We start from the raw sequence: 18,934 nt of genomic DNA on the forward strand, positions 1-18,934 counted from the left end.
CCTCATGTTGTCCTTCCTCTGAACCGTCACATACATCTCATACACTCTGCCCTGAGGAATGGCCCCTGCTGGAATTAGCAGACTCACCCCTGGGGAGAGCAAAAACAGAGAGACAAATCAAACAGCCAAATATGAGTTGTGACTTTGGCCAGAGGTGTTTTTTTGTCACTTGTTTCAGTCAGTGGGAGCATAAAGAGACATCAGGCTTCAGGGTAGTTGCATTATGGACTGTACTGTATGTTTATATGGGGCATCTCACCAAACACTGTAAAATATTCAATGGAATAACTTCAACTCAAGTAAATAACTGGTATATTTTAGTGTAGTGCAGCACTAGTAAAGAGCAGGTAAAGCCCCAGTGAAATGTGAAAGTTCATTTTCCTGGAAAAGTTTTGTAATAATACAGACTCCCTTCAGTCCCACATATAAAAATTATGTCACCTAACTGCCTTTACCTTCGGTGTCAGGAAATGACATTTCATTTCTAAAATCAATGGTCTCTTTGCTCATCTTAGCATTCTTATATTGCTGCAGCCGGCATGATTTACATTTTTCCATCTGAGATTGATTTGACGTGATGTCTTGTCCAACGTGTTTTTTTGAGACCCTTCTCCAACTCCCTCTCCGCCCGCATTGTATGCACACAAAAACACACACTGTTCCTCTGTCTGGTGGGGGTTCCTCAGATAGCTCATCGATCTCCCATGTCCTTGTACTGAAGTTTTCAAAAGGTGACAGCTTCTCTTGCTAGCTAGCAAAGGCAATCACATCCCTGCCACAGGGACATTTTGCACAGCACACCGCCACTCTCCCTCACAGCACAGCTTCAAAGACATCGGAAAAGCATTTTAAGATGCAACATACAAAACAGACACTGCCACAAAAAATATTTCATTACCCAGACACACGAATGGATCAAATATCAAATGTGCTCTTTCCTCTCCCTCTGCATATGTAACATGATGAGGTGACTGAGCACAGCCGACAACATTTTTACAGGAATCAAAATGAAAAATAGAAAAACTTATGAAACTTAAGAAGTCGGTGTATCCTTCAATGTTGCTGCCAGTTTGTCTGAGCCTGTCGACATGCATCTGTGGCATGTTACAAACAGCGCGTGCGGTTTTGAAGTGAGGAATGAATTGTAAATGTCGGAGTACACCTTTACTTCACCACATATGGCATACACAACTTAGGCATCCATCAACTCTCATACTGTGTGCGGGCAATATGCTGATGGGTTACACATGGTTTAGCGTACTGTTTCAAAGTCAAGGCTGCTTGTGTGTAAAAGCTATCTTGACAGAGGTGGTGAGGTACAAGATAGACAGCTCAGATCTCGCACATGCACAGCATACTTTATATCGTCCTACTACGGTGTTGGATATCACTCCATGTGCTGAAGCGCTTGCAAAGATTAAATAGATTAAAAACACATTTTTAAGTCAGAGATGAATATAAACTCATTTTATACCACACATTGCATTGTACATGTGTGTGCAGGCGATCTGAAAGGCATTTATTAGTTATTTTTGCAAAGCTGTTTATAACTAAGCTAGATCCCAAATATTTATTTCTAGTGTGTATTTTTTTATAGTGTATTTTTTTTCTATTTATTTAAAGTGATGATTTTCAAGGCACAGTAATTACTTCATACATGTCACCTATAATCATATCTTTACTATTCTCTTCTAGCTTAGGAAAGCTTTGAGCCTGAAACCAGGGGAGAGCGAGGGATGTAGCCATCTTGTCTGCAGGTGACAAAAATCTGCCTCACTCATTTATGTTACATATTGTTAGTTTCAACTGTACAAAAAATATGATTGGAAAAATGATAAGATGCCGTTTCAAGTGAGCAGTTTCTTCTGAGTGCACTAACTTCTTAAAGCTGTCACTGTGAGGTTGCTCAGTGATTGCACCCAGAGGGGAAGACGCTGTACCCAGCCAAGAAATGGTCTAGGTCGTTAAATACTAATTTCATAGAATCTTTAAGACTAACAGTTTGAGCAACAACTTCATATTTTAAAATATGCAACCTGGTTATGAATATGAATGTGAACAGATTTATTGATCAAAACAGAAATTAGATTACAAATCCTTTCATTGCGTACTACAGTACCTGAGTTTGGCACAATGAGGTGTCCCCCCTGGGAGCTGAAGGAGCCCAGAGCGGTGCAGGACGGGTCCCTGGTGCGGAGCAGCGTCTGGGTCTGTGTGCGACGACCCATCGTGCTGTCGCTGTTGTCCAGAAGGCAGTGTGGCAGCTTAGGTGACAGTTTAGAGGAGAGTTCTCCTCCCAGGTCGTCCTGTGGCGTCACTAAACCTGAGGAGTTGTACACCTTTATCTTCAGGTTGGGAAGAGGATCCAGCAGTGGAGAATTGGTCATGGGGATTTTGTCAGCCACATCATGGAGGGCATAGACTGGGCCGCGGTACATAGCAGCTGCTGAGGTCAGGTCAGGCGGTGCTGTTAGGAGATCAGCTGAAAAAGAGAAGAACTAGACATCAGTCAAGCAGAGTAAATGTCTCAAGAAAAGAATTGCGGTCATCAAAAGTCTTTCCAACCCTGACTGTGAATCTACTGATAACTTGAAATCAAAGTGTTAGTTGGAATCAGGAAGACGCCGTCTGGCTTAATTCATTTGTTTTTCACTCATTAGGGAAGTCCACTCAACCACCAAGATACATTACTCAGTCAGAAGTTATAGATGCAGCCAGCTGGGATTCATCAATAACAGATGGCATCACTAGCACTCAGTTTTCCCAGCAGGTACAAGGATGAATGTTCAATAGTTGGACTGAGTGGGTGTAGCGAAGGCAGTGGCAGCTCTCTGTCCTTCTCCACTACCTCCATTCCGTCACCTTTTTCAAACTGTTTTTGTTCATATTGCGATTTTTAGAATAATAACTTTTAAATTTGATGTCAATACCATCATTGTTAGTAGCAATGGAGTCATAGATGCTTAATGCTTAAAGGTATTAAGCATTTGTTTCAATAAAAAAAAAAAAAAAAGAATAAATATCATCTCAGATTCTGAAACCTAAAGTTTTCTTCCCTGGCCTGGAGCTGGATTAGCAAACATCTTTGAAATTAGTGAATCTCACACTAACGAGAACAAAAACAGAAAAAGTACATTTACCAATTTCATTTGCCTCGAAATACCAAGTGAGCATTTTCTACCTAAGTAATTAAAATCGTATTTACCTGTCTCAGCTATCTGTTTTTTTTTTGGGGGGGTTGTTTTTTTTGTTTTTTTTTTCCCCAGTTTTCCTTTTCCTTGCTTCCCAAAACCCAGACTATTTGCAACACAATTACTGTGATCTGTCTGTTTCCCTGCTTGTTCACTGCCACCTGTCTTCATCTCTGCGGTCTTACTTTTAAGTCCTCCGTCACAAGCTGAAATCTAATTACAGTTTAATATGCGGCATGCAGACTGGCCTTATTAGTCATTAATGATGGGGCATAGTTTGGCCTCCCATCGCAACGGCAAGTTTAATACTTTCATCACCTTGACCGCACAAACATGCTGTCTGTGTTTCTCTCACAAAACTCCCACCGCATCAACAGTCAAAAGGGCACATTTACATTCACATCATCAGTGACACACATGTGCTGCCAGAGTCCCAGCAGATTAATGCCGCTGTGAGTCACTAATACGAGTAATTCCTAATGCCTGACAAAACAGGTGTGCCACCTAGAACTCAGGGTTGAATCTTTACAGTTTTTAGTGCAGACTGAATTGTGTTTATAGCTCGGACTATTGAGAACTGGCAGGATGAAACGTTTTCAAGGTTTCTATCAAATAGCCATTGTTTATTAGACTTAGACATTTAGAGGTTATAATACGCCCCCTTTGCTGTAGTACATCTTCAGAGCAAATTGGAGGCTACAGCGAGTCGCTATCGGAAAGTAACGAGATGAGCTTGGGTTAGTTAGTGATTGCATGCTAACTTCAGTAAAAAAAAAAAAAAAAAAAAAAAAAAAAAAGATAGTTGGTGTTGCTTTTGACCACCGAGACACAAAATTATAAACTTATTTTAGCTGCAACCTTTGCTTTTATTGTTAGGTATATAAAAGATATTCATGTATTTTAAAATAAGATGTCTTAAAAAAAAAAAAAGACTTTTATGATCTATGGGTCACTGGATCTCAGATGTTGTATCTTCCCATCTTCCCAAGACACTCAAACTCTTTCAAAACGGACAAATCCATACACACAAAAATAAATAACACATCTCCTGCTCACCTTTACGGGCAGTCTTGATGCTGACTGGCTGGAAGCCACCATTGAGGGCAGAGGAATCAATGATGTCAGAATCAAAGTCTCTGTGGTTCTTTCTGTAGATGAAGAGCGCCACGACGACAGAGATAACCAGGCACATGATCACCGCTATCACAATACCCACATATAGAGCTACATCATCTGTACTGGGGGCCACTGGATGAAGGGGGTGGGGGAGCAGGAAGAGAGACAAAACACAGAGAGAAAAATGGTTTTTTAAGATCTCATAAGTTCATATAAATAGCATTAAGCTTTCTTTCTCAATAGGCAGGAGCTGTGATGAAGCCATTATCAAAAGACTAATATCCTGGTTTAAGATTGAGCCGGATATTAATAACCATCTACTGGGAAATAAATGCACACAGTATATTGCTTGTCCTTTTTTATTTTTTTCATTGAACTTAATGCCAACCTGCTGTGGCAATAAGTCAGTGTGTTCGTGGTAGAGACTTGATGTAAAACTCAGTTTGAAACTACCTTGAGTTCACTTTTTCACCTTTCAGCATTGCAACCTAGCATTTCATTCTCATTTACAACAACATGCATACGAGTTCTGACTTGTGTCCATATCTGTGACATGGTTTCATATCTCTTAAGAAGCTATATTGTACTTTGTGCATTGTATGCATTCTAAAGATGAGATTAAACAACGAAATAAAGATAATGATGACAAACTCTCTATGCAGCAGCGCGATTAATAGGGAAGGCTGCGCCAGTGCAACCCAATGACACACAGTTCTAACAAGCAGACTCAGAAGTGAGATCAAAAGTTCTGAAGACAGAGATATAGATGTTTTCATCTTCAAATTACTATGTTCTGTGTTGAAGTTCAGAGTCTGTCTCTGTCTTTGTTCTTACACACTGCAGATAAGATCTAGACATAGCTTGCATTACTCAAATTTTCTTTCATCTCTGTCTCCTTCCCAGAGTCTTTCTGTCCACTTTCCAGTTGGAGAAACCTCAATGATAACTAGGCCTGGCATGGATATAGTGGCTGTTAGAAACGCAGACTCAGACAGGCGCTCATTACAGATGAGACCTTTTAATGGATGCCTACTGACAGTCTGAACTCTCTGTGGCGTTTGGTGAAAAATGTCCCTCACTGTCGCCAAATTGACAAATTGAGAGAAACTTGGACAGCATATGGGAGCTTCTGTGCCTGCATTGTTTGAGGTATGAATATAAGTGTAAATGTCAGTGTTTTGACATAAAGCATTGTAAGTGAACAAACTTATCTTAATAGCAGATACGTCTGCTTTTTACATGATTGAACTATGCAAATGGCACAGGATCTATACCAGTAGATGGCAGCATCAGACATCAATCCATGCACAGCACCTAAAGGACATTCATGATGGCCGAGCATTTGTGTAAATTAGCCTTGTGTGTCTCAGGGATGCAGATGGCACTCAATCTGTCACTTGCGTTCTCTTGCACAAAGGAGGATGAAGGAGTGGAGCAAGAAAAGCAAGAGCAGAGTGTTTTTGTGACAAGTGAAAGACATAAGTTGCATAATTTTTATCACGTACTTGATGTAGCAAGTAACTGCATTTTTTTCCGGCACTAGTTTTTAATTTATTTCCATTAAACAGCATGTTATTCAATATTTAAATAGAGTTACTTGAATAGAGTACGTATATAGAAATCTGGAACTGAAAATTGTGTTGACCTTCACTAGGACATTTCTTAAAATGACTGTTTAGATATGGTGAGTGAAAAAATAGACAAATACCAAAAATACACAACTAAAATAAATTTAGTTGTGAATGAGTTATGTAGTGAATGAGCACAGTTAAACAGGCGGTGGATTTCTTACTGTTGCAATTTCAAAGATGGAATTTCTCTGAGACTCATGAGTGCTGTGGTGCTGTTTCAGTCTTAACAGAGACGTTATACTATGAAGGGGTGTCAAGCTAGGTCCTAACATACATAAGGCTTCAAATCCTTCCTTTAGCACAGACATGAACAGAAAACCAATGGTGAAAGTCTGAAAATGTAATTTCACTGTGCTCGTTATGCCATGCTCCCCTGCAGTTATTTAACATACAGTATATATTACGTCCATGCTTTGATGATAAAGGCAGCAACCTAAGTGTACGCATTAAAATGTATCACTTAGATTAATATATCCCTTTGAACATGAGCCATTGTCGGAAAGGTACAAGAAATGGAAATGAAAGACACCATTGAGCACATTCATCGCTATGACGCAGAGATTTGCAGCGGGAGGGTGAAAATGCAAAGAGACCAGACTCAGCAGCTGAGGTGACAGTGAGGCAAAGTGTCAGGATGAAGTTCATGAAGAGCAACAGGGTAAAGGGCAGTGTCAGCTCTGAATTACTGAGTAGTAAAATGGCAGTGAGCGGGCATGCAGCCAGCAGAGACACATTAAGAGAAAGGACAGAGCAGAGCTCAAAAAAGGGAAATGCCCATAGCTGGATAAAAGTGATGAAAGAATTTATTAGTATACAAGAAAAACGATGGCCAACATGATCAAGATGTATAAAGTTTTTCTTGTTTCATTTTATGTTTTTACTGTCAGAGACTATGTGCAAAGAAAAAGAAAAAGGTCAAATGAGAATGAATAAAGAAATCACGTTAGAAAAAACAATGATGATAGCAACAAAAACAATAACAATAACTCACATGAATTTCCCAAATCACTCTTGTCTTTTGCCTCAGAGGACTTCTGATACAAGGAACCTTGGGGAGAGGAAGGGATTGTGGTTGGGAGAGAGAGCAGGAGAGGTAGGGGGTTGGGGGGTTGGTGGAGCAAGAGGGATGATGAAAATCAAATTTAAGCCAACAGAAAAACAAACTCAACAAATGAGACAGCAACAAACTCATGAGTAGGAGTGATGACACAGGGAAACAATCTTTCTTGATTTGGCCCCTCCTTTCCCGATCTGTGTACAGAGTATAGAGATGGATGAGAAAAGCAAGGGGAACATGGAGGCTCTGTGAGGGAGTTGCGCTATCCATCAACCAGGCTTAGTGCCTCAGCAGCAGCAGGACTGATGCTGGCAGGTGAGGGGAATGGAGGGGGCTGATAAAGCGTAGGCTCCAACAGAGTCAATAGAACCTACAGCCTTGCATCTGTCACTGGAAGGTGGATGGAGAGGAAGGTGCACAAGATAAAAGGAACGATTATTTTAGGGAAGCAGGGAAGAGAAAAAGGTTGAAGAGATTTGGTGGGAAAACTTCAGTTGTTGGCTTTATTGTGGCCACGTAACGTGTGGAAGTGAAGTGGAAAGCAGTTAACAATGGCAGCCAGGAGTAGCGCACAAGTACACATAATATTCAGTCTCCCTGGGACATCCATAAACAACTATACAAACAATGAAGTCCTTATTGGAAAGGGAGGGAGCCACAGGCAGACAAGCAGACCGACAGGAAAATCAATAGCTTGATAAATGGGACTGGTGTGTACATATAATCAGGCAACAGGGAGGCCGGGCCGGAGCAGGGGGAGGTGACTGTCAGGGTCAGTCTAACTGATGGCCCTTTTGAACCCATCCTGGAGAGTTTCTGTTCCTCCTGACTGAGCGTACAGTATAGCAGGCTATAGGGGTACTTTAGTGGGTGGGCTCCAAAGAAAACCTAAGAGACAGAGTTCCTTGCTGACAGCACAGAGCTGTCAGTAGGAAGACATGTACAAATGATTATTATCTGTATTTCTGTCATTATATCTTTGAATAAGGCAGATATACAAGCTCTGGGAAATATATTGTCTGGCAAAACTGATGTGGTTTTGTGTCAACGTTTGAATAACTGAAGGCTCATTCCTATTTCTGAAACTTTCAATTCGATTCATCTAGATTCAAACAAATCTTTTCAACCACTTATACATACAGATAAAATACCTTCATGTTCTTTCACGGCTGAAGTAAACCACTGAGTGATGATGTTCAGGACAGAAAATGTTTGAACTGTTGTTTGAGAGCAATAAAGCATTTGCCCTTGCTAGAGTGTGCGCTCCCCTTTCTCCAGATCAATATGTCAAGAAAATGTCATGTCTGAGAGTAGACTTACCAAAGGCTTGGAAAACAACATCAGAATCAAGGAAAATAGACCATAAGGAGGTGCAAAGATTTAGACAGGTGAGCCTTAGTGAAGCGTGAAAATTAGACCTGTGTGTTAGAGTTTGTAAGATCTGTCTGACCAGGCAAAGTGAAACCTTTCTAGATCAATCTGGAGATATTTAACTTGGTTAAACCCAAACCCCAAACTCCCCGACTGTCTGAATGTGATAAACACGATGCAAAGTAAATTAGAAAAACTCTTTCCTTTTCAACTAAAGTCAGCTGACTTTTTATGGCGTGCTTCAATAGAGCAGTTCCAAGAGGTGTGTTTCCAAGTCTGGTTATATCAAATTCCTTTTCCAGATTTCTGTGATGGACTGCAATTGAAATGATTTAAATAAATTCAAACAACTCAAAATAAGATCAAGCTGCAACGGAATCCACAGACACGTGTTTGCTCAGATGCCAGCACTGTGCTGGAGGGAGCAGATCAACGGTCCAAGGTGAGTTCAGATTGCACACAACTTCCATTCCCAATCATATTTGCTATAATGTGAGCTTTTAGATAATGGGCCGTTCTCCTAAATGCCAGTGGAAATGGTCATTAGCATTGACATAAGTGGCTTCACCCTCTTAGCTTCCAAAAAAAATCAATCCCTGAAATGATCCTAAATCTATATCATTATGGCTTTATATTCTCTGCAAACTGGCCATCAATCTATGAAGAACTAATGCTTCTGTGATAGGCTGAGTTAGAGAGGGCGTGTGGTGGAGCGGGGAACTGTGAGGTATGTTGTTAATGTATGTTGTGCTGCAGAAGGAAATGAAATTCCCCCTGATTTTATTTATACCCTATAGACATGACCTTCGTAATAATCTCAGCTCACGCACTCCTCTGATGTTTAATGAAATCAGTGTAAAATGTACTGAAGTCACAGCTTCCTGTCAGTCCTCAGTACGTATGGGTAGGGGTAACCCCAGCCCGAACTCTGGACAGAGAAATACTCATTATTCCGCCAGCCTCATCAAAAGATGCCTATTGACCACCAATACGACGTCACAAATAAGGCACGGTACGTCATGTCAACATTGGTAGAAATCACAAAACAGGTAGAAATCTTCAACCCCACAGTGCAGCAAAAGCTCACATCAGCTACACACAGTGACAGCCAGCTGCATCAGATTGTAGACTTCCAGACACCCTATTATATTATTAGTGTCACAATCACCATCTGCACTGGGTTATACATACCATGAAGGCATCTGTGACAATTTGTGAGTCTAACACCTTCAAAGATGTTTATTGAAGCTGAGTTTTATTAAACTAGACGCAGAGCTTAACCCAGTTACTGTGCAGTCTTTCCAACTCCATCTCCTTCTGCTGACTTCTTGTTATTACAGAAGAAGGTCCGTAATAACAAGAAGACAGAGACGGTTAGAGGAAGTAGATGAATTTCAGTGTATCAAACACTTGATCCAGTAACTTTTTCATACTGCAGTGAACACACACACACACACACACAGGCACGTGTACATCTGAGAAACTGCAGCACAATTCTAATTTGTGAATGTATTATAAGGAAGAGTGAGCAGGACTGTTGGCCCAGCTGAACTGCGTGGCTGTTTTAACTTGATGGAAGAAAGAGAAACAGAAAACAATTTGCTGCCTGAAGAAAAAAAAAAAATATCTGAATGCACCACAGATTGGCTTCAGCCCAAGCAATAAAAATAATAAAACCAATGGAAAAATTGTGATTTATGAGAGGGAAATGCTGGTGCATACTGGAGACTCTGTGTACTTTGAAATCATTTAAAGATTAAATGTTGAAATTGTCACTCTCCAACACATGTAACTGGCCTCTCAAGACCAGGCTCTCGCCTATTTGTGCCAGTATTTGACGTCACGTTTCCTCTCATCTGGCCAAAGGAATTCAGAGTTTTTAAATTACGGTAGTAATCAGGCCAGCTAGGTAGCTGTAACCCCCCTTATATAATTACAATATAATCACTTATTATTATTTTAAATATAACTCCCAAATGCTTAGCTTGTGACAAGGATAATTACTTAGGGCACTTCCCCATGTGGCAGAGCCTTTCTTTTTTAAACATATACTTATATTTGAAGTATTGCTGACATTGGAAAAGATGTGCATTGGTTTCTGCTTTTATGTCACTTTCATTCAACAGATTTTTCAGCATTATGCATGTTCAAATAAAGGAAAACGGATCCGAGTGCAGGAGACAGAAAGAAAGGCAGACTAGCATGTCTTATTGTGTATGTATGAGCGAAGTGAAACAGCGTGAGTGAAAGACAGGGCGAGAGTGTTATGTGAGGATGTGAAACACAGCGCGGTGATGAAAGAGCAGAGTGAAACACATGGTCAAAGGGTACAGAAATTTTCTTTGGTTGGCAGGTCAGAGAGAGTAGCAGAGGATTAGTCATGTACTCACTCTGCATGCACAGCCCATCGGTGCAGTTCTTGGACTGGAGCACCATGCCCTCACAGTCCTTTCCCCCGTTTTTGGGTGCTGGGGCGCTGCATTCTCTCCTCCTCCAGTGTGTGCACTCTGTCCCACAGGTGGACCACTTACTCCACTCTGTCCACAGGCCATCCACTACCACATAACAGACAGGACAGATGGGGGCAAAGTGAATGAAATGGCAAATGAGAATATGAAGACAAACGAGTGCCCGAGCGGGTGAGTGGATACGTGATTGAGACGGCAAGGGATATGTGGGAGAGGGGCACGCGTAAGGGTGGACGGCACAAACAGAAAGAAATATGCGAAACACAGGGTACTATAGCATCACATTTTTTTGTATTCACTTGTGCACCTAATCCCTTTCTACCCACTGATACGTGGGCGTATTGTAATGTTATGCCATACCTGGGCAGAGTGGATTACATGCCAGCTTCTGGATGCCTTGGCCTTCGCAGATGGCTCCCCCATTAAGTGGTGCTGGGTTAGTACAGCTGCGGGTGCGTTTCTGGTAACCACGGCCACAGCGGCTGTTACACACCGACCACTCTGTCCACGTCGACCATCCACCATTCACTGGAATACATGGTAATAAAACATGTTGAAGACTAAGAAGGCGTCCAAATTGAAATCCAATCAATCAAAAAGATCAAGAAGATTGTAAAAAAACAAACAAGAAAATCCAAGAAATAAGAATATAACGTAACAGTTGACAGATCCAGGTGTAGTCAGATGAGCCAATTATAAAATATGTGTATGCTGTAAAGTTTTTGTGTTCTGACCCTGAAATCTCAGGTCATTACTTCACCACGCAGCCAGACAGTAAATTCTGGTCAGATTGCTGCATTTTCCATTCACTGACTCCTCCTAATGCCTCTCTTCCTCTCTCATCCATCTCTGTCAGTGACTAAATCCAGTGGAGAGTGACACCAGGGCTTGTGGCTGAGAACAAGTCTGTGGCATTTGAGATGGTGGAGCCGGGCCCCTTGGAGCCTTTGACTTTCAAATGTGACATGTGCTTATGGGTGAAGCCCAAAATATTGGACTCGAGGGGAAGACCGCCAAAGCCCCACATTTCTCTACTGTCTGCTTTCTTTCCTCCATGGATTATGGCCCACCTTTTTTCCCCCTCTATCTCTGTCTCTTGCGCTCTTTTTTTTTTTTTCCATCTTTTTGTTGCCAGCTCATGCTCCTGTTTCCAGTGTCCTTGCTGTGGGTTGGGCTGGATACCACTGGGCTAAAAACACATTGCCTATCATGTTCACTATTTCATCACTTGTACAGACAGAATTCTCCCTTATCCTTTGGCTTTCTAAGGCTGCTTTGTGGGTATGTATGCTTTCTCACACAGCACAGCTGTGCATAAATCTGCAATTCCATTTTGGAAAAGAGGGATAAAGAAACAAGGACAGCACAAACAGATGCAGCGGCTTGTGTTACTTTCTCTCAAGGATGAGTCGACATCAAAGCAGTTTTTCAACTTTAAGTCCTAATAGACTGTGTTAGTGACAGGAGAGAGCCTCGGAGAGACAGCAACCTTTGTCCCCGAATTCTGCTCTCTTGGATTTGCAATTATGATTTTACACCCACCAATGGCCACATCATCCTCAGAGTTCAGTTAAGTGTAAATAAAGTTCCAATAAACAGAAGAACAAGCCACTCTGTCTTTATTCACAAATGTGGCTAAATTCTGTATGCAGTTTCTTGTGAGTCTTTCTGAACCAGTAGCGAGTGTGATGGTGATGTTACACTCCCCCACAACCAAAAGGTAGATCAGTTGTATCATGAGGAGATCTATCAAGCACAGGGTGAACTCTGCTGGCCTCAGTTAACTAAACTATAAAACCAAACAATGTCTCAGGTTCAAAAGAGCATCTGTTTCACGTCTCATTCCTCCTGTGTTTCTTTTTTTTTTTGCTCGACTCCAGCAGGCGTTGTTGTTCAATGACAGTCATGTTAGTTGATGTTAAGGAGACAGCGGGCGAGTCTGCGTGAGTCACTCTAAGTCACATCAGCAACTTGCTTGCAGTTCAGAAAAATCACGAAACTTCTATTCTTTGCGCACCTTCCAGCAGGAACAAAATGAGTGTGAGTCACATGCCAAAGGAGAGAGAGGAGTTTGCTGCATTCAGAGCAACTTTAAAATGCATGCCATTTCGACTTCTCGGTCTCAGGTATTTCACCGTTTTTTCTCAGCAGCACATTTTGAGTTTACTCATCTGTCATGGGGAGGATGAATGTTTGCAGGTTAGAGACATGAGGCTAGGATCAAACTGAGTTTCGTGTTCAGGGTAAGAGAGTAATTTACCATAGACAATAACGGTGGCTGTGGTGCTGCGTCTCTTGGCCACAATGTTCTTGGCCACACAGGTGTAGTTGGCAGTGTCAGAGAGACGAGCCTGTTTGATGATCAAGTTGTGGTCGATGGTGATGTAGAAGTTTCTGTCATCTGCGGGGTCAATAACCTCCTCATTTTTTAACCACTCCACCTAAAAAGAGGAAAAAGAACAGCGTGAAGTCGATTAAACACATGTAGCTCATAAACAACAGAAAACTGCGGCAAACAGAAGATGATAGTGTAGATACAAGACACTTTGACCTCATTAATTGTAGAAGAACCACAGCAGAGTGTTTTAACGGCTATTGTCTTTCTTATCTCCACCTACCTTCTGAAATAACTTAATTACAGCACAAATGTTTAAGTCTCTGAGGTCCTGCCAGAAAAAAAAAGTCAATAGGCATCACGCTCTTTTTAAACTCCATATCTTGAATATCAGCAAGTCTGACTTAATGACATTATTTAAAGCATAAAAATTTCAAATTTCAAAACATAACTACCAAGAGCTTAGAAGCTTATACTTTCATTTGTAAGTCGCTGAGAAATACTTCCAATTTCAGAAAAGCACAACTTTTCCCTGCATCAGGGATTATGAAGAATTTTCTTTCTTTGTCTGCTGCCTTTTTGGCCTTCGCTTTGAGTTTCATGTCCCCAAGTGATACTGATATTGAACTCTTGGCACTATTGTGGAACAGGGGACCATTTAGAGCATGTATTTGGCTGTAAATTACAAACATCATTTTTCTCTTCAAGGAGGTGCAAAAGGTTTGGTAAGACAAAAGGAAGCCGCACGCGTTGACGCACTGCTGCAGCCAAGTTGATTCAAAATATTTCCTGGTTCTCTGGTTTTCTTCAAAGAAGCTGTCCAGTCATGAGAGGGCCTGGCAAACAGCAAACTTCCTGAGTATTGTGGTATCACACGAGGAGCAAGGCCAGATAAGAGATAAGACACCAAGGAGCAGTACAGGCAAAGATAAGAGGGATGTTTATAAAGGGTCTTTCTCAGGAGAGATAAAGTATCTCAAGAAGTGGGGCAATAATCTGACATGAGTCCTGACAAGACTAAACAGTCTGAAAACTCAATGTTGTTGCTGGAGTTTTTGAAGAAACAACACAGAAATAGCATAAACTGGTGCTGGAGTTGAAAAACAAACTGGCCATTGTTCGAACTTTCTCAAAAGAAAGATGGTGGGCTGATTGTGGCATGTAGTGGGTTACATGCATCGGCAGCTTCACGAGTGTCTGTGTTAGCTTGATGTGGCAGATTGAAGATGCCATCATTGTCACACCTCAGCAAGGCTGCACACCCTTTTGTTCAGTGGGAAGGCACTGAAGAGGCTGAGAAGAAAAGCTTTTCAGTGCTTCACTTCACAATTATTTCCCATTAACCCGTGCTGACTTCAGATCAAATCATAACGTTTAGCCGACACTGACCCCGACAACAAGCTCACTTCTGAAGAAACACTGGATGCAACTTAACATCTTCATAAGAGCGTCACTGTGTGAGAATGCTGCACATTCTATGCTGATTTGCTGCTTATGAGTCTTTTTTTTTTTTTTTCCAAAAAATATATCAGTTGCAACAGTCTCAGAGTTAGGAGGGTTAAGATTCCCTCACCAGCCATCGAACCAGCTGAAATGAAACCTCTCTTTCATATGAGCACCGTGCAATAAAGTGTAGTATGATAAAAAGTTTAAATATAAAAGACACCTTACATAATCTTTAACTTATTACTAGATGTTTAATGAAATCCACTTTATTGTTGCTTAAGTCGATGGAAACTCAAGATCTAGTCAGTGTTGATAGCAGGTGTGTTGAAATTATTGACATTTTAGTCATATAGGCGATCAACTTAAACAGACAATAAGGACGAATTCAGTGTCGATTTTCGAGAGCTTTTCTGTTTTTGTGAAGTAAAACCAACAAAATGTAAAAATCAAAAAAAATTTCAATCTCAGGTTAAGAATATAAAGCATTTTTCGATGGTATATTTCTAGCGAAGTGTTTCAATAACAAGGTCTGTAAAATTAAGTATCTCAGTCCTAGCCAGTCCTACTGAAATAGTTTCTGTTTTATTGTATCAAAACTCATCTGCTTTGACATCTGTTGAGGTGACAGTTAGACATCTGCCACAACTATAAGGACACCAGGAGAATACAGCAGTAGCTCACTTCCTTCCCTGTAGCTCTTTATCCCAGGAGTTTTAAGACTTATAGTCCATTGTTATTTACTACACATATGTAAATATGGTAAAGGCTTGAGTGACTATAGAGCAGTGATCAACACGGGTTTCATAGGCATTACAATTTCACCATCATGCTTTAAAACTTTATTACATTAACCAGTATAGCAGATAAGAACCAGAGAGCAGGACCCTTGTGTTTAGAGAACAAAGATTTGTCAGTGATCTGACTACCAATTTGTGTGCTCTTTGTTCCCTTTTTGTCACCCTGGATAATGAGGGAACATAAGTGCAATAAAACAAATAAAGATGATGCAAAAAAGAGAAACAAATATTCCTGTTGACATGATAAATATTTTGTCCTTCAGTGTTCACAGTCGTAAAGCACTAGGAACGTAAAGCGCAGGGCATTGTGAAGTGAAAGGTCTGATCTCAGAATAGAGACTGACAGTTGATACAAAAAGGTGGTTATCCAATTTTTCACCAATCACAGAGGCAGCCTCTCCAACTGTGCTGCATTCAGATGTCAAGAGCAATTTTAAATGAGAAGGTAATTAAAAATTGAACAAAAGAGCTTTTCGCTGCAGATGGAGGGGTGGGAGGGAGACAGTGACGAGGGATAGAAAGTGGTAGAAACTCATGTCAGAAGTGGGAACGCGTGTGCGTGTGTAGGAGAGAGAGAGAGAGAGCAGAAGTAAGCAACAGTTCACCCATCATTTATTCTGTACCAACTATAATTAGGACTCATTAATGAAACCAGACATGAAAAGGTAAGCCAATCTCTATACTATGCTTGTGAAAAAGATTTCCCATGATGAAATTCGGTAGAAGACTACATTTGTCCAACTTCTCCTCATGCCAACAGACTCAAAATTGCACAAATACAAACACACACACACACACACACACACACACACACACACACACACACACACACACACACACACACACACACACACACACACACACACACACACACACACACACAGCTCGTTAGTGTCTGATTGGCAGTGAAACATCCGGAGAGGTAATTGGCACATTTCTTGTCATTAACGAAGGGAAATTGCCACATGTCAGCTGTCACAGAGAGAGGGACTCTTCCTGTCTGGCTGGAGACAGCCGAGTGACAGAGAGAAAGACAATGCTAAAACTGTTAAGACACCTAAACTTAGATGAAGGGAAGAGGAGGCGGCAGAGACGGACAGACAAAAGGCAAATTAGAAGAGCATGATGAAAGATTATCACAGAAAGTCAAAGATATCCACAAAAGAATAAAAATGGGAGATAAGGTGACTTTGTTTTCGGGCGGTGAAAATTATCAATGAGCAAGACGTAAACAAAAAAAGAAAGAAAACCAACTGAGAAGAGAAACATTTTATCATCTTATGAATGCTGGGAAACTCACAACAAAGGAAATACTGGAGTGAATGGTATTGTGAAATATAAGAAAGAGAGGTTTTAAAAAGAGACTTGTCAAAGGAGGTGCTGTACAATGTGGAGGAGGGCCATCAATGATAATGACGACTCAGTCGCATATGTATGAATGTGTGGTACAGACGTCGTTACAACATGCCTGCGTCCATCACAGATATACAGAGACCATGTGTACAGGTGCCCTGGATTGTTATGCTCGTCAAACAGACCAGCATTTCTGGAGCAGCCTCTCAGTGTCTTGTCTTTCGCTGCAGTGTCCTCTCGGTGGCATTGCCTTTCAAATGCAATAATGCTGGATCCCATTTTAGAAACTGGTCTCTCTGAATTTGCATTTCTGGTCCAAATATGAAATGACAGCTCAACAAGGCCAGTTTCTTTTGAGATGACTGCAGCTGCTCGTACTATTTCTTGTTGCAAGCTTGATTGTGCAGTGGTCAGTGTTTAATTACTTTAAAGGATTTTCAGCAGGTAAAGTTGGAAAATACTGCATGATTATAATATATCAACCAGATGTTGGCTATAAACTGCACTGCAAATTGACTAATAAAGGTCTCACGGAATAGGTTACAAAATCTTGTTGAACAAAACAAGGTCACCACTGAGGACACACTTTTTTCCATGAAGCAACACTACTACAGTTTAAAAGTTGCTTTTTGGTCGAAAACTCAAAAACTTTCTTCAAAACAACCATATTATTATCACATTACAAATTGACAGACTTATTAACCAATGATTCCTTTTATTATCTTAATATTCACCGTATTATTACATCTTTTTTTGGTGTCCGACTTGTGTCTTTTATATTTTCCAGTTTTTCCACCACATGCAAATACAGTACCAGTCAAATGTTTGGACATTCTTTCCCATTAAAATGAATAGGAATGTGTGTCCAAACTTCTGGCTGGTACTGTATATCACATCCATAGCATTTTGAAATTGCCTAGTGATAAAGGTATAAAACAGAATACACATTCAGCCCTCAGGTCTTTTGAGGGATGGCGTGCTACGTCCTCAAAATAATCCAGGACAAGGATACGAGCAAAGCCAACCGTCTGTGGACATGGCTATAAAAGAGTGGACGTAGGAGTACCCATTGAGTGGGATGTTTCCGTGTGCTGCCAGTGTGTTCCAGCACAACACTAATTAGCCCAATATACAGAACACACTGTATACAATCCACTCACTTGTTAAGAACCAGTGCAAGGCAAACCAAGGCAAAACCATTCATTACTCATCGCTGTTGTGTCAAAAATAGAACATACAGCAGTATGGGGGTGGGAAGGGGTGTGAAAAGCAAGAGCAGGGAGGAAAAACAATGTTCCACAGCAATGTGTGAAACTCTTCTACTGAGAAGTCATTAGGAGCTCTCCTGCTTCTCCATGTGAAGTCCAACTATCTATCCAATGTAATTTATTCACTTCCCCTTTTTCACAGCATATATCCGCTCCAGGCTTGAATGACACACCTGGAGAATGAGCCACAAAAGGTTACAAACTGATTATTCAATCATTCACTACAAGACAACAAGCCATATGCTCTGCATCTGCCTGCATGACAAGTATGGAAATGTGAGCTGTATAAATATTAACAAGCTAGAAACGCACTAAGGTGTGATTTGAGATGTGATTTGAAAAATGTTTGTATGTGTGCATAAGATGGCACTATGCTGTGTGTCTGTGTGAGTATTCAAAAGGTGCATGTGGAGGAGCTGGAATGAAAAAAAAAAAGATTAGATAGAAATAGGTTAGGTAACAGAGGTGGAGTTGGAGCGGTTACTGCTGTAGGTGTCTATACGGAAGACAGATCACTGAGCCTCCAGCCAGGAGTAATGACCTCCTCCTTCCCCAGCCCTGCCTGAAGCTCTGCACAGCCTGCTGAAGGAGAACAGCCATTTCTTAAACCAGCTCCAAGGTTAGCCAGACACTTCACTTCTGTAACACAGCTATTTTCGTTTTTCGCTCACACACCTTTTCAAATGATCACTGCAATAACTAGCCCACCATTACAACATTACATGTGACATAAAGTTTGCGGTAAAGTTATGTCCAGTTATATTTTGATGGGATTTAACCATTATACTGTGCATTTAGTTTTAAAGCTATGTTTTGAAATATGTGTGGGTGGACAAGTCTGAATTTACAACCTGACCACAGATGGGCACGCCACACACGCCATTTTATGTGAAATATTAAA

At 40.9% G+C, this 18,934-nt stretch overlaps 1 protein-coding gene across 2 annotated transcripts in view; it reads right to left on the reverse strand.

Moving 5' to 3' along the window:
• Window positions 1-18,934, reverse strand: part of unc5cb (unc-5 netrin receptor Cb) — a 105,551-nt gene that overhangs the window by 9,410 nt on the left and 77,207 nt on the right. The window contains exons 5-11 of one of the 2 annotated variants that reach the window (XM_029516291.1): window positions 13,095-13,275; window positions 11,195-11,362; window positions 10,757-10,921; window positions 6,930-6,986; window positions 4,248-4,439; window positions 2,120-2,482; window positions 2-89 (exon numbers count right to left, since the gene is read on the reverse strand). In XM_029516291.1, coding sequence (XP_029372151.1) covers window positions 2-89; window positions 2,120-2,482; window positions 4,248-4,439; window positions 6,930-6,986; window positions 10,757-10,921; window positions 11,195-11,362; window positions 13,095-13,275 — 1,214 coding nt within the window. The remainder of the gene's footprint in view (window position 1; window positions 90-2,119; window positions 2,483-4,247; window positions 4,440-6,929; window positions 6,987-10,756; window positions 10,922-11,194; window positions 11,363-13,094; window positions 13,276-18,934) is intronic. The other variant, XM_029516292.1, reaches the window with a different exon arrangement.

This window comes from Echeneis naucrates, chromosome 12 (assembly GCF_900963305.1).
Source record: "Echeneis naucrates chromosome 12, fEcheNa1.1, whole genome shotgun sequence".
In the NCBI taxonomy this organism is placed as follows: domain Eukaryota; kingdom Metazoa; phylum Chordata; class Actinopteri; order Carangiformes; family Echeneidae; genus Echeneis; species Echeneis naucrates.